This window comes from Suncus etruscus, chromosome 7 (genome assembly GCF_024139225.1).
Source record: "Suncus etruscus isolate mSunEtr1 chromosome 7, mSunEtr1.pri.cur, whole genome shotgun sequence".
Taxonomy (NCBI): Eukaryota; Metazoa; Chordata; class Mammalia; order Eulipotyphla; family Soricidae; genus Suncus; species Suncus etruscus.
This window is the reverse complement of record NC_064854.1, coordinates 94,165,825-94,182,740: the sequence shown is the minus strand read 5'-3', so window position 1 is coordinate 94,182,740 and position 16,916 is coordinate 94,165,825. Positions and strand designations below refer to the sequence as shown.

Sequence of the window (16,916 nt, the reverse complement as noted above, 5' to 3'; positions counted from 1 at the left end):
GACTGTCTGCGAGCTGTTTACCTGCTGCTTCACCTCAGAACCGCTGGCTGAACAGGGTGGCAGATGCATGCTTCGAGCTGGAGGGGAAAGACCTCATTCTCCATCCTTCTATCAGTCAACCTCTTCAGGGGCTGACTTGCAACAATAGAAGAGCTAGACCATTTTTCTGCTGGGAAGATAATGACTGTGGATTGAGGCTGCTGGGTTTTCCAGGAACAGAGCAAGGGTTTTTTACATTTTACAAAAAAGACCCAGAGCTTTTAAACCTAATATTCTGATCTCAGTTTAGAAGATTTAGCAACTCATATTTGATGTCAGTCACGAAACAGGGCTATTTCTGTTGGAGTGTGTAAGGGATGGTGTTCAGGTGCTGTATGTAGCTTATGCAGATTCTCTGCCACTGGCCTCCACTTTTCTGAAAAAAAAAATATATATTATTTAAACACCTTGATTACATACATGATTGTGTTTGGGTTTCAGTCATGTAAAGAACATCACCCATCACCAGTGCAACATTCCCATCACCAATGTCCCAAATCTCCCTCCTCCCCACCCGACCCCCGCCTGTACTCTAGACAGGCTTTCCATTTCCCTCATACATTCTCATTATTAGGACAGTTCAAAATGTAGTTATTTCTTTAACTAAACTCATCACTCTTTGTGGCGAGCTTCTCTTTTGTGTCTGAAAAATATTATTGCAAGAATGTCTTTCATTTTTCTTAAAACCCATAGATGAGTGAGACCATTCTGTGTTTCTCTCTCTCTCTCTGACTTATTTCACTCAGCATAATAGATTCCGTGTACATTCATGTATAGGAAAATTTCATGACTTCATCTCTCCTGACAGCTGCATGATATTCCATTGTGTATATGTACCACTGTTTCTTTAGCCATTCTTCTGTTGAAGGGCATCTTGGTTGTTTCCATAGTCTTGCTATGGTAAATAGTGCTGCAATGAATATAGGTGTAAGGAAGGGATTTTTGTATTGTATTTTTGTGTTCCTAGGGTATATTCCTAGGAGTGGTACAGCTGGATCGTATGGGAGCTCAATTTCCAGTTTTTGGAGGAATCTTCATATCGCTTTCCATAAAGGTTGAACTAGATGGCATTCCCACCAGCAGTGGATAAGAGTTCCTTTCTCTCCACATCCCCGCCAACACTGTTTATTCTCATTCTTTGTGATGTGTGCCATTCTCTGTGGAGTGAGGTGGTATCTCATCGTTGTTTTGATTTGCATCACCCTGATGATTAGTGAGTGATGTGGAGCATTTTTTTCATGTGTCTTTTGGCCATTTGTATTTCTTCTTTGTCAAAGTGTCTGTCCATTTCTTCTCCCCATTTTTTGATGGGATTAGATGTTTTTTTCTTGTAAAGTTCTGTCAGTGCCTTGTATATTTTGGAGATTAACCCCTTATCTGATGGGTATTGGGTGAATAGTTTCTCCCACTCAGTGGGTGGCTCTTGTATTCTGGGCACTATTTCCTTTGAGAAGCAGAAGCTTCTCAGCTTAATATATTCCCATCTGTTAATCTCTGCTTTCATTTGCTTGGAGAGTGCAGTTTCCTCCTTGAATATGCCTGTAGTCTCAATGTCCTGGAGTGTTTTGCCTAAGTGTTGTTCTGTATATCTTATGGTTTTGGGTCTGATATAAAGGTCTTTAATCCATTTGAATTTTACCTTCATACATGATGTTAGCTGGGGGTCTAAGTTCAATGTTTTGCAAGTGGCTATCCAGTTGTGCCAACACCACTTGTTGAAGAGGCTTTCTTTAGGATTTCTTTATCCTTTATCAAACATTAGGTGATTTTTTGTCTGAGGAATATTTTCTGAGTATTCAAGCCTATTCCACTGATCTGAGGTCCTGTCCTTATTTCAATACCATGCTGTTTTGATAACTATTGCTTTGTAGTAAAGTTTAAAGTTGGGGAAAGTAATTCCTCCCATATTCTTTTTTCCAATGATTGCTTTAGCTATTCTAGGGTGTTTATTGTTCCAAACAAATTTCAAAAGTGCCTGATCCACTTCTTTGAAGAATGTCATGGGTATCTTTAGAGGGATAGCGTTGAATCTGTATAATGCCTTGGGGAGTATTGCCATTTTGATGATGTTAATCCTGCCAATCCATGAGCAAGGTATGCGTTTCCATTTCCATGTGTCCTCTCTTATTTCTTGGAGCAGATTTTATAGTTTTATTTGTATAAGTCCTTCACATTTTTAGTTAAGTTGATTCCAAGATATTTGAGTTTGTGTGGCACTATTTTGAATGGGGTTGTTTTCTTAATGTCCATTTCTTCCTTATTACTATTGGTGTATAGAAAGTCCATTGATTTTTGTGTGTTAATTATGTAACCTGACACCTTGGAAACCCTTACATTATTTTAAAGTGAGAGGTGTATTCTTAGGTAGAATAATACATGATTCTTGGAAGGAGATGAATGAAATCTTCTACAACATATTCACTTAAATAAACTTACAGATATATTTCAGATAAGCTGCAGTTTCTGAAAATCTACAAGGCAGCCTGGAAATATCTGTATAATCTATATTCTCTCTTGGTATCCATGTTGTATAGATGATACATATGTTGTATATACAACATATTTTTAAATAATAATTTATTCCAGTGGTCCTCAAACATATTGTATTTGTATCTGTTTTGTTTCTTCATTGCAAAATAAGATATATGAAGTGTGCATAAGAATTTGTTCATAAGTTTTGTTTTTACTATAGTCAGACCCTCCAATGGTCTGAGGGACAGTGAACTGGCCCCCTGTTTAAAAATTTTGAGGACCCCTGAAGCACTGTGGTTACAAAAATATATGTAGTTAGTTTCATCTGAACACCACCCTTAACCAGTGTAAATTTTTCTTGCCATCAAAATTCTCCATTTCCCTTCATCTCTCCCACTGAGTGTCTTTGGGATAGGCATTCTATTTTTCTCTCTCACTATCATTATCATGGTAGTTGTTAGTGCAGTTATTTATCTGACTGCTCACCATTCTGTGGTATGCTTCATATCATGGGTTTTTCATTCTGACGTGCATCTCTATTGTTTCTGGGTTTTATTACCATACTATTTTCTAATTTTCTTAAATTCTGCAGATGAGTTTTATTTTGTGTTTATCTCTTTCTCTGACTTAATAAACTCAGCATGATAGTCTCCATGTCAATCCATCTATAGGCAAATATCATGACTTCATTTTTCTTAAGATCTGCATATTATTCCAATGCATAGATGTACCATGGCTTTTTAGTCAGATATATGTTGTCAGGCATCTGGATTGTCCAGATTCAGGCTGTAGTAAATAGTGCTGCAATGAACATAGGAGTGTAAGGGCATTTTTGTATTCTATTTTGTATTCTATCTTAGGAGTGATATTGCTGGGTCATAAAGATTAATTTCCAGTTTTGGGGGAATATTCATATTGTTTTCCAGAATGGTTGACTAGACAGCATTACCATGAGCAGTGGGTGAGAGTTTCTTTCTCACTGCATTCCCACCATCATTGGTTGCTCTTGTTCTTTGTGATGTGTACCAGTATCTGTGGCATGAGATGATACATCATAGTTGTTTTGCTTTGCATCTCCTTGAGGTTAGTGACATGGAGCATTTTTTAATGTGCTTTTTGGGCATCTGTATTTCTTCTTTGAGGAAATGCCTGTTCATTTCTTCTTCCCATTTTTGGATGGGGTTAGTTTTTTTTCTTGTTAAGTTTTGTCAGTACCTTGCATATCTTAGATGTTAACTCCTTATCTGATGGGTATTGGGCTAATGGGTTCTCCCATTCCATGGGTGACTTTTGTAACCTAGTCACTGTTTCCTTTGAGGTGCAGAAGCTTCTCAGTTTAATGTAGTCCTGTTTAATATTTTTGCTTCAACTTTTTTGAAAGTGGTGCTTTCTTTTTGAAGATGTCATGAAGTGTTTCACCTATGTTTTCTTCTATACACCTTATAATTTAAGGAATGGTATCAAGATCTTTAATCCATTTTGATCTCACCTTTGTGCATGGTGTTAAAGTTGTGAGTTCACTATTTTTGCATGTGGTTGGATCAGTTGACCCAACACTACTTGTTGAAGAGACTTTCTAGGTACATTTTGCATTTCTTGCCCCTTTATTAAAGATTATTTTATTGTATGCCTGGGATTCATTCTCTGATTACTCAAATCCATTCCATTGATCTAATTGTCTGTCTTTATTCCAATACCATGCTGGTTGTTTTGTTTGTTTCTTTTTGGGCCACACCTGATGATGCTCCTGGCTTGTCCTCAGAAATTGCTCCTGGCAGGCTCAGAGGATCATATGGGAATGCTGGGAATTAAACCCAGGTCATCTAGGTCGGCCGCATGCAAGGCAAATGCCTTACCATTATGGTATCTCTCAGCTCTAATACCACGCTGTTTTAATGAGTATTGCTTTGTAGTGCAATTTAAATTTGGGGAAAGTGATGCATCCTATTTTTTTTTCTCCTAAGAATTGTTTTAGATATTCAAAGGCTTTTACTGTTTCAAACAAATTTTAGGAATGTTTGATTTGCTACTTTGAAGAATATTATGGAATTTTTAGAGGAATTGCATTAAATATGTGTTTAATGCTTTGGGAAGATTTGCCATTTTAATGATGCTAATTCTCTATAAACAGGTACATACCTCCATTTCTTTGTGTTCTTTTTTATTTCTTGAAGCAGTGTTTTGTATGTGTTTTTTTGTAAAGGGCCTCTTTAGATAAGTTGACACCAAAATATTTGAATTTCTTCAGTGCTATTGTGTTGGCAATGTTTTATTAATGCCTATTTATTTCTCTATCATCAAGTATAAGAAAGTCATTGAGTTTTGCATGCAAATTTTGGATCCTGCCAATTTTCTATAAATTTATTGTTTCTAAGAGATTTTTGGTAAAATCTTTAAGATATTTCTTTTTGGGGGGCCAAACTCAGTGATGCTCAGGGGTTACTCTTGGCTATGCACTCAGAAATTGCTCCTGGCAATTGGGGACCATATAGGATGCTGGGATTCAAACTGAGGTCTGTCCTGGGTCAGCTGCATGCAAAACAAGTGCCCTACGCTGTGCTACCACTCAGATCTTTAAGATCATCTTAAGGTATTTTTAAAAATAGGGGCTGGCAAGATAGCATGGAGATAGGGCATTTGCCTTGCATGCCGAAGGATAGTGGTTTGAATCCTGGCATTCCATATGGTCCCCTAGAAGCCAGAAGGAACCCCTGAGTGCTGCCAGGTATGACCTCCCAAAAATATATATTTATAAAAATAATATGTCATCTGTGTACAGTGAGAGCTTGGTTTCTTTCCTAGCTGGATGCACTTGATATCTTTTCTTGCCTAATTACTATGTTGAATAGGAGTGGTGAGAAGGGGTATCCCTGTTTTGTGCCAGATCTTAGAGGAAAAGTTTTCATTTTTTCTCTATTGAGTATAATATTTACCATGGGCTTGATATAACTGGCCTTGACTATATTGAGAAAAGTTCCTTAAATTTCCATTTTTGTTTAGAGTTTTTATCATGAATGAGTGTTGAAACTTATCAAATGCTTTTTCTCTATCTATTGTTATGATCATGTGGTTTTGTCTTTTCTTTTGTTGATGTGGTGTTTAACATTTATTGACTTGCATATATTAAACCATACTTTCATTTCTAGAATTAGTTTCTACTTGATCATGGTGTATGATCTTGATGAGGCATTGGATCCCATTTGCTAGAATTTTGCTGTAGATCTTAGTATTCATCAGGGATATTGTGTAATAGTTCTCTTTTTTTGTGGCATCTTTGTCTGCTTTTGGTATCAAGGTGATGTTAGCTTCATAAAAATTAATTCAGAGTGTTTTTATTTTTTCCAGTTTTCTGGAGAGTGTGAAATAAATTGACAATAGGTCCTCTTGAAAGTTTTGAAAGGAGAGAGGTGGCTCCTTGTCTTTGAATGCGGGAGCGGTCTGCCCCTGCTGTGAGACTGGTGACTGGGAGAGACTGAAGGACCTATCAACTTCGTGTGTTTTTCTTCATTCTCGTGAAGCTCTCCTGAGAGGGCCAGGAAGAGCCCAACAAAAACTGACTCCTGGAGCCGCTCAGGCTGAAAGGCCAAGAAGGACTGAGTGAGTGAAAACTGGCTACCAGAAGTGCCTGGCAGAGAGGTGGCTCCTTTGTCTGTGAATGTGGGCGTGGTCTGCCTATGCTGTGAGATTGGCTACTGGGAGAACTGAGGGGACCTGTAAACCTTGCATATTTCTCTTCTCTCTCTCCTGAAGTTCACCTGAGAGAGTCAGGAAGGGCCCAACAAAAACTATCTCATAGAGGCTCCAGAAGAACATTGCCACTCTGCTGTGCTTTGCAGCAGTGCGCTCCTTCTAACTAATGAAGCCCACTATCACAAAAAAAATTGCACTACAAGCTACCCATGACAATGGGAAAACCTTGCAGGCAAACATTATGCATAGAGAATGAAGATGATAGCTGTGATGACCCAAAAATACCAATCACCTGATTAAAGATAAGGAGTTTAGAATAGAAATATTATGGATCCTCATGGAAATCAAAGAAAACAGAATACAAAGATGGAAATCAGAAAACTTCAAACTTAAATAACAGGTCTGAAAAACATGGTGGCTGAACTGAAAACCTCAATGGAAAGCCTCTCCAACAGGGTAAAAGCAGCCGAGCACAGAATCAGAGACTGGAAGATGAAATGCAGAACAACTCCATATAGAGGAAGATATTTGAAAAGAACTTTATGGCAAACAAACATACAATGAAAAAGAACTCAAGGAGTGTGAATAGTTGAAAATAGAAGTCTTTGATAAACTCAACAGAAACAACATAAGAATTATTGGAGTCCCAAAGGCACAAGGAGGAGATCCCCAGGAAGAATAAAAAGTCAAAGACATCATCACAGAGAAACTCCCAGAGCTAAAGACTGCATGTAATCAAATCCTGCATATCCAAAGAAAAGCACCCCAAGACACATCCTAGTTACATGATGAATCTCACAGATACAGATAGAATACTGTAAACAGCAAGATCAAAATTACATTCAAAGGAGCATCCTTAAGATTTATAGCAGACATGTCACAAGAAACTTTCAAGGCCAGAGACTGGTGAGATATTGTGATAAGATTGAATGAAATGGAGGCTTCACCTAGAATACTGCACCCAGCCCGACTCATGTTTAGGTTTAAAGGAAGGATACATAGTTTCATGGATAGGCAACATCTCAGAAACTTTTACAAATGCAAAACCAGCCTTAAAGGAAAAACTGAAAGGAATACTTTAAGACAAGACAGACCAACAGACACAACATACTTATACACAAAGATGACATTAAATCCCAGGGCAATCATCTCCCTTAATGTCAGTGGACTAAATGCACCAATTAAGAGACACAGAGTGGCGAAATGGAGCAAAAAGATGAACCCAATCTTCTGCTGTCTTCAAGAAACACATCTGAATAGTCAGAACAACATAGACTCAAAATCAAAGGCTGGAAGAAAATCATCCAAACAATGGAGTGGCTATATTAATAATAGACGACACAAATTTTAGACTCAGAAAAGTTGTAAGGGATAAACATCGACACTTCTTACTAATAAAGGGATATATGAAACAGGAAGAAATTTTACTACTAAAAATATATGCACCCAATGAGAGACTAGCAAAGTATCTAATATAATTATTGACAAATTTGAAAGAGGACATTAATAATAACAATAATTGTGGAAGACCTCAACATGCCCTGTCAACACTTGATAGGTCAACCAGACTGAAAGCCAACAAAAATATACTTACCATGAAAAGATAAATGAATAAGGAGGCCTAGTATAAATATATTATATAGTATTTATTCATTTATATATATATATATATATATATATATATATATATATATATATATATATGATACTCCATCCCCAGTAACCTGGATATACATTCTTTTCCAAAGTACATGGGTCATTCTCCAGTGGCACATAAAACATACCTCCATAAAATCAAGAGAATAGAAATTTTGCAGGCTACCTTTGCTGACAACAACGCTCTGAAATTAGATGTGAAGAACTTTAACAACTGGAAATTAAACATCTTACTACTTAACAACCATTGGGTCCAAGATGAAATCAAAGAGAAAATAAAAACATTCCTGAAAACAAATAACAATGAAGGCATGAACTATCAGAATCTATGGGACACAGCTAAAGTGGCACTGAGAGGAAAATTTATAGCTTTGCAAGCACACATCAGTAAGGAAGAAGGGCCCTACCTGAATAGCTTAATATTCAACTTATAAAATTAGAAAATGATCAACAAAAGGAACCAAAATCAGAGAGACAGAAGGAAATAACCAAGCTTAGAGCATAAATCAATGAATTGGAAACTCCAAAACAATCCAAAAGATCAACAAAAACAGAAGTTGGTTCTTTGAAAAAATAAACAAGAATTATAGACCATTGGCAAAACTCACAAAGAAAGAGAGATTGAAACTTGATAACCTGTATTAAAAATGAAAGGGGGAGAACACTAAAGATATTGCAGAGATTCAAAGGATAATCAGAGACTACTTTGAGAAATTATATGCCACTAAACATGAGAACCTGGGAGAAATGGATAAATTCGTGGACTTTAATAACTTTCCACAGTTAAATAAGGAGGATGTAGCATATCTAAATAACCCCATAACTATTGAGGAAATTAAAACGGTAATCAAATGTCTTGCCCCCAAAAAAGCCCAGGCCCAGATGGATTCACTAATAAATTCTAACATTTCAAGAGGAACTACTACCAATCCTGGCCAAGCTCTTTTGTGAAATTGAAAAAAAGAGGAACACTTAAAAATAGCTTTTATGAAGCCAGTATCACCTTAATATCAAAACCAGACAGGGATGCTTCAAAAAATTATATACTAATGTTTCTGATGAACAAGGAAGCAAAGATTCTCAACAAAATCCTTACAAATAGCATCCAATACCTCATCAAGATCATCATTCACTACGATCAAGTAGGTTTCATCCCAGGAATGGAAGGATGGTTTACCATCTGAAAATCTATCAACATAATACACAACATCAACAACAAGAAAAATAAAAATCACATGATCATATCAATAGATGCAGAGAAAGTATTTGATAAGGTCCAACATCCATTTTTGATAAACATTCTCAGCAAGATGAAAATGAAAGGAAACTTTCTTAATATAGTTAAGGCCAATGGCAAATATTATACTCAATGGAAAAAACTGAAAGCCTTTCCTCTCAATTTTGGTACAAGAAAAGGCTATCCTTTCTCACCACTCCTATTCAACATAGTACGGGAAGTACTTGCTATAGTGATTAGGCAAGAAAAATATATCAAGGGAATCCAGATAGGAAAGGAATAATTCATGCTCTCACTTTTTGCAGATGACATGATTTTATACTTAGAAAACCATAAAGACTCTACCAAAAAACTTCTAGAAACAATAGAGTCATATAGCAATGTGGCAGACTGCAAAATTAACACACAAAAATCACACAATGGACCTTTTATAAACCAATAATGATAGGGAAGAAATGGATATTAAGAAAACAACTCCATTCACATTAGTGTCACACAAACTCAAATATCTTTGAGTCCACTAGATCAAAGACTACAAGGTCTTATAGACATAAAAATATAAAATTCTGCTCCAAGAAATAAAAGAGGACACGCAGAAATAAAAACACATCCTCTGCTCATGGATTGGCAGGATTAACATCAAAATGGCAATCCCTCTAAAGATACCCATGACATTCTTCAAAGAAGTGGATCAAACACTTCAGAAATTCATTGGGACCAATAAACACCCTCGAATAGCTAAAGCAATCCTTAAAAGAAATATGGGAAGCATTACTTTCCCCAATTTTAAACTGTATTACAAAGCGATAGTTATCAAAACAGCATGGTAGTGGAATAAAGATAGACCCTCAGATCAGTGGAATAGGCTTGAGTACTCAGAAAATGTTCCCCAGAAATACAATCATCTAATTTTTATAAAGGGGCAAGAAATCCTTGATCCATGTTGGCACAACTGGTTAGCCACTTGCATAAAAGCAAACTCAAACCCCCAGCTAACATCATGTACAAAGGTAAATGGATTAACAACCTTGATATCAGACATGAAACCATATAGAATAACACGTAGGTAAAACACTCCATGACACTGAGACTAAAGGCATCTTTACGGAGGAAACACACTCTTGAAACTAGTGGAAGCAGAGATAAACACATGGAAATATATTATGCTGAGGAATTTCTGAACCAGGATACAGGAGCCACACACTGAGTGGGTAAAATTATTCACCCAATACCCTTCAGATAAGGGGCGAATATCCAAAATATACAAGGCACTGACAGAACTTTACAAGAAAAAGCATGTAATCCCATCAAAAAATGGGGAGAAGAAATGAACACGTTGTAAAAGAAGAAATACAAATCGTCAAAAGGCACAAGCTCCACATCAGTAATGCTCCACAACACTAATCTCAGGAAAATGCAAATCAAAACACCTATGAGATACCATCATCACAAAGAATGAGTATAAGCAGTACTGGAGGGGATGTGGAGAGAGAAAGGAACTCTCATTCATTGCAAGTGGGAATGCCGTATAGTCCAATTTTTATGGAAAGTGATATGGAGATTAATCCAAAAAACGAAATTGAGCTCCCATACTATCCAGCTATACCACTCATAGGGATATACTTTAGGAATACAAAAATATAATACAAAAATCCCTTACTCCTATATTCATTGCAGCACTTTTTTTTTTTTACAATAGTCAGACTCTGGAAATAACCAAGATGCCCTTCAATAGGTGAATAGCTAAAGAAACTGTGGTACATATACACAATAGAATATTATGCAGCTGCCAGGAGAGATGAAGTCATGAAATTTTTCTATATATGGATGTACATGGAATCTATTATGCTAAGTGAAATAAGCCAGAGGGAGATTATAGAAGCAGAATGTCTCACTCATCTGTGGATTTTAAGGAAAATAAAAGATATTTTTGCAATAGTTCTCAGAAACAAAAGAGAGGAGGGCTGGAAGGTTCAGCTCACTACATGAAGCTCACCACAAAGAGTCATTAGTACAGTTAGAGAAATAACTACATTGAGAGCTATCATGAATTTATGAGGGACGTAGAGAATACAGGCCAGGATGTGGCGGGGAGGAGGGAGATTTGGGACATTGGTTTGGCAATGTTGCACTGGTGAAGAGAAATGTTCTTTATATGACTGTAACCCAACTTCAATAATATTTGTAATCAAGGTGTTTAAATAAAGATATTAATAAGAAAAAAATGGAAAAAGGAAGGTTTGAAAGAAATTTTAATTAGTCATATCCATCTGGGCTTGGTCTTTTGTTTGGGGGAAGACTTGATAACCATTTTAATTTTCTCAATATTGATGGGTCTGTTCTAATATGTTATATCCTCTTGGTTCAACCTTTGGAAGTAATGTGTCCAAGAATGTATTCATTTCTTCCAGGTTTTCTTGTTTTGTAGCATAGAATTTCTAAAAGTAGTATATGATAACACTTTCAATTTCTTTTTTATTTCTAATTTGTTTTATTTAGTTTTTCTCTCCCTTTCTTTGTGAGTTTTTTCTAGTGGTTTATTGATATTGCTCATTTATTCAAAAAACCAATTTTTTTGAGCTTCCAGATTGTTTTTGGATTTACAGTTCATTAATTTCTGCTCTAAGTTTTATTATTTTCTTCCATATGCCTAATTCTCATTCATTTTGTTAATCATTTTCCAATTTTATAGCTGTAATTTTAAGTTATTTACATACGCCTATTCTTCCTTCCTGATGTTTGGTGGAAAAAGCTATTAATTTACCTCTTTGTACTTCTTTAGTCATGTCCCCAAAATTCTGATAATTTATGTCTTCATTGTCATTTGTTTTCAGGAATCTTTTGATTCCTCTTTGATTTTATTTCTGACCCACTGGTTGTTCAGTAGTGAGCTGTATAATTCACAGGTTTTAAAGTTTTTTCTCTATGTCTGTTTGTGTTTAACTTCTAATTTCAATGCACTATGATGTGAGAAGTTAGGTTGTACAATTTCTATACTTTTTATTTTATGGAAGTATATTTTATGTGGTCTCTTGGAGAATGACCCATGTACATTGGAGAAGAATGTGTATCAAGTTTTCTTTTGATGGAGATCTCTATCTATGCCTATTAGGCCAAAACTTCCATTTCTCCTTTAAGGCCTCGTGTATTCATATTAGATCTCAGCCCGATTGACCTATCAAGGGTCAAACTATTATTGTGTTACTATTGATGCCTTCCTTCAAATTTGTCAGCAGTTTTGTAAATATTTTTCTGGTCCCTCATTGGTTGCATTTGTTTATAAATGTAATTTCTTCCTATTCATATCCCTTTATTATTAAGAAATATTCATATCTGTCCCTTATAACTTTTTTTAACTCCTTTGAATATAATTTCCCATTTAGATATTGCTGCTTTCAGTATTCTATTTCTATCTGTGGAATTCATCATTGTTATTAGGATATATCTTTAGGTGCTTTTCTTTTGATCTATTTTGGCTGGTATTCTTCAGACATGCTGGATTTGGTTGCATGCACTGTTTATCTCTACAACTTCTCTGCAATAAAATCCTTGACTGTTGATACTTTATGTGTTTTTGTTCCTGTTTCACTGGTGCTCCAGTGATTCTTATGTTGTTTCTGAAAGACTTCTATTTTCATCTATTCCTATTCTTTGAGGACTTTCTCCATTTTCTTATCTTTTTTTAAAGCTATCCAATTTGTTCTTTGTATGGAGTTATTATGCATATCATCTTCCATCTCACTGATTCTGTCTTCAGGTGCTATTACTCTGTTTGAGAGACTATTCTGTGAGGTTTTTATTTCACTGACCAAGTTTTTCAGTCCTTTTTACTTTAAAATTTTCTTATCTCTACTCTTACTATTGATTCTTATTTGTGGCACATTCAGTTCATTCTGTACATTCTTTGAGTTATTTCTCTAACTGCACTCACCACTTTTTGTGGTGAAATATGGCATGTTTCTAAATTGTTTATATTTCTCTTTGCTACTAGGACTCAGGAAAAACACCGGGCTTCCCCTGAATCTTCTTGAAAACCATAGTCCTTGGTCAGCTTATGTCACATATGTCTCCCCCATGGTGAAAAGGCTCATTGAGAACAGCAAAGCTAGAGAACTTGAATATATATATGCTTTGGAGAAAAATCGATTGCGATCAAGGAAAATCAAGCCTTCCAACAAACTCCAGGTAAAAAAGAAAAAGTCAACCAAGACCTCTGTCAACATACTCAAGGACTTCAAATCAAAAACTACATCATCATTGTGGAACACACCCCATGTGTCAGCCAGGAGTCCACCAGTTATTCCAGAATCCAGTACATTTCCTATGGATTCCAGAGATGGTCCGACTGCAAACTATAACAAAATAATCTTCTGCCAAAAACCTATGATGAGAATGCTTCCTTACAGCTCACTTTAGACTAGTAAGGAGAAATAGTTAAATGTTTAGCAAAGATCCCTGCAGTCATATCCCAGTATTGTGCAATACTTAGTCTCCATTTGCACAAGTTTCACTGTACTTTGTATTTTTGTTTCTGTGCAGAGATTAGCTGAGAAAAACAAATGAGTATTTAGGTCATTGTAGCAGGTGCACCCTTCCAGCACTTCAATAAGACTGGAAAATTTAAGGTCCTTTACTTCCACAGAGCTACTTAGGACCATTTTGTGGGTGATATCATTTAGGTTTATGCAGGAAACAGAAGTCACACCAGTTCTTTTACCAAGAACTACAGATTTATTAACCAGGTAACTGAAAAGTCAGAAAGACAACACAGATATATAGTAAATGCAATGTCAGTAGGAAGTAATTATCATCCCCATAACCTAAAGACTAAAAAATGTATTTGTCTTATAAAAATTTACATGAAGCAGGGGCATGTGGAATGAACCTCATGTTACTATTATTGGAAGTGAGGATTATTCTGAGTTGATGCAATATTTTTAAGTTCAGGGAATATCTTCGGTTGGATTGCTTCCTAGGGAGCTATTTGGATGGAAGAAAACTATGAGGTTGAGTTTATAGTGTTAAGAAAATTAAAAATTGTACTCAAATGTCTTTGGAAAGAACTATCACTGCCTAGGTAAACACTAAGCATATATAGGGGAGGATAATAGTGATAGGAATCCAGTGGAAGATAAATGGAAAGTAAATCAATAGCCAGATTACCTTTTTTCTTCTTTAGCTTTTGATTCCTTCCAGTGACCTCAGAACAAATAGGCAGAACAAAAATGGAAGGAAAGCCGGAATATAATCTGCAGAATCCCAAATGGTATCATTTCAAACAATTGTATAAAAGGTTGTACTTGAAGCCAAGATAAAATTTGCTTAGCCATAAGCATGATATATTTCTAAGTTCTCATCGTGTTGTTCCACTTGTCCTTATATTTCATATTGAGATGTTTTTCCCTGGAGGGTTTACAAATTTGCAGTGGGGACCAAAGTGTTCCAAGCTGAGAAACAAATAATTTTATCCTTCTATTTAAGGTTTGACCTGTGAAGCAGAATTGTGGGAGAATTTTTGACTGGACCCCAACTTTTATTGGTCAAATTACAGCAAGAATTGGTCTAAAACAATATTGAACACACAGGATTTGTCTTTAGACATAGGAAAAATCCAATTTTGCTAGACAGAATCAGTTAGCCTGATATTTGGATTTAGCTATCATACATACTCACATAAGTTTCTGTATTTCTGTATGTTCAGAAGTTAGCAACTATCCTTCTTCCGGACAAGAGGAGAAAAACTAATGTATTAGTAGCTAAAATTCTATTTGAAAAAGTTGAATTTGCCTACGAATATATTCTCTACACTTAATAATAATGCAGAATTCCACTCAACTCTACAAATTGGTCTTCCAGTTTATGGTCAGAGTGAATATTTGCAAAAATGTAGGTGGTTTCTAGTAAAGTGACTATTTTGTTAGACATAAAGGAATTGATAAATTCTACAATCATTTTTGCCTTTTTGGCCTTTTTAAGGGAGCATATATCCAAATTATATATGGGAACATAGGGACTACAGATCTCACTTAATATAAAGGATTTGGGATTATTTATCCACTCTTCAAAGGAAAATAATTTCGTGCTAAAATTTGTGCTTAATGTTTTAATATAATTATGTTTTATAATACAATTATTGCTTATACATAGTATTATTTGCAATGTTAATTTAATTATGGCATTTATAATAATATAACATGATCCTAGGGCATCATTAATATATTTTGTTGTGGAAAAGATGTTCTGTTCATGACTGCAGTCCAGAAGCCTTTCCTTTTCAGGTGAATTAAACAAAATAATAGTATGATTCCTTTTTAAAGTGGGATATGAGCTCAAACTAGTTTTCTCAATTTTTTTTATCTTGCCCAGTCAATTTTTATTGTGACATTTAATTATTTATTTAAAAATTTAAAGTAATTTTATTGTGATCAATTTGGATCATGCTTTTTACAGTAATATTTAAAGTTGATTTATTTAAGCACCATAGTTTCAAAATTGTTCGTTGTTGGGTTTCTGTCATACAATGTACACCATCCTTCACCAGTTGTCATCCTCACAGGCATATGATGATCTATCATTGTTGTCTTGATTTGGATTTTTCTAATGATAAATGATGGTGAGCCTTTTTATGTGCCTGTTGGCTATTTTTGGTATTCAATGAGATGTGTTTTTATTTCCTCTTTTCAGTTTTTGATGGGTTTTTAGATTTTGGGTGGTTAATATTCTGAGGATTGTAGATCCTAGATATGAACCTTTATCTAATGTATTGAATGAATTTTTCCACTCAGCAGTCTTTTAATATTAGCCCGTTTCATTTGCAATAGAGAAAACTTTTAGTTTGATACAGTTCCATTTGTTTAAATTTGATTCTATTACCCTTGCCATTGAAAATCATATCATTGAAGACTCTTTTGAGACCTAGGTCTTAGAGTATTTTTCCTATTTGCCTTATGTACATTACAGATTTGGGTATGGTCTCAAGGTCTTTGATCCACTTTGAGCTGAGATTTGTGTAAGGTGTGAGATCTGGATCCAGCTTAAATTTCTTACAGGTTGTTATTCAATTGCCCCAACGCCATTTGTTGAAGAGACTATTCCATTTAATGTTTTTAGCTCCTTAGTCAAAAATAGTTTAACATATACTTGGGAGTTTGTCACTGGATATTGTATTTTGACCCATTGTTTTTTTAATTGGATACCATGCTGTTTTGATCACTATGGCTTTGTAGTATAGCATCAAGTAGGTAGTGGGTGCCAACCAGTTTATTATTTTTCAATATTATTTTTTGGCTATCTATTTCTTATAATTCCACACAAACTTTATATCTATTTATTATTTTTGGCTATCTATTTCTTATAATTCCACACAAACTTTATAATTGATTGTTCTAAGTCCTTCTATTGTCTGATTTTATATTGGGGTGCATTGAATCAATCTAGTAGCTTAGGTAAGATGATCATTTCATAATATTGATTCTTTTGATCCATGAGCATTGAATGTTCTTTTATTTCCTTAGGTCTTCTTCAATTGCTTTCTTAAGTATTTTAAAGTTTTCATGGATTAGATATCTCACCTCTTTTGTCATGTTGATTCTTGGTACATGAATGTCTTTGACGTTATTTAAAATGGGATAGATTCTCTAGTCTCTTACTCCTTTGAATCATTATTTGTATACATGCAACTGATTTTTAGTGTATTGACTTTGTATAGACCATCTTGTTCTTTGGTTTATTTTTTCTAGGAGTTTTGTTTTGTAAATTCTTTAGGGCCTTCAGAATATATCATCATGTTATCTGCAGATATGTTGACTTCTTTTTTTCTTTT

At 35.2% G+C, this 16,916-nt stretch overlaps 1 protein-coding gene across 1 annotated transcript in view; it reads left to right on the top strand.

Annotated features, from left to right (window-relative positions):
• The window catches only part of CDRT4 (CMT1A duplicated region transcript 4), a 66,680-nt gene extending 53,170 nt beyond the window's left edge, over window positions 1–13,510 (top strand). Inside the window, exons 3-4 of the mRNA XM_049777657.1 lie at window positions 6,078–6,112; window positions 13,093–13,510. Of these exons, the coding sequence (XP_049633614.1) occupies window positions 6,078–6,112; window positions 13,093–13,510 (453 nt within the window). The remainder of the gene's footprint in view (window positions 1–6,077; window positions 6,113–13,092) is intronic.
• Window positions 13,511–16,916: the final 3,406 nt, after the last annotated feature.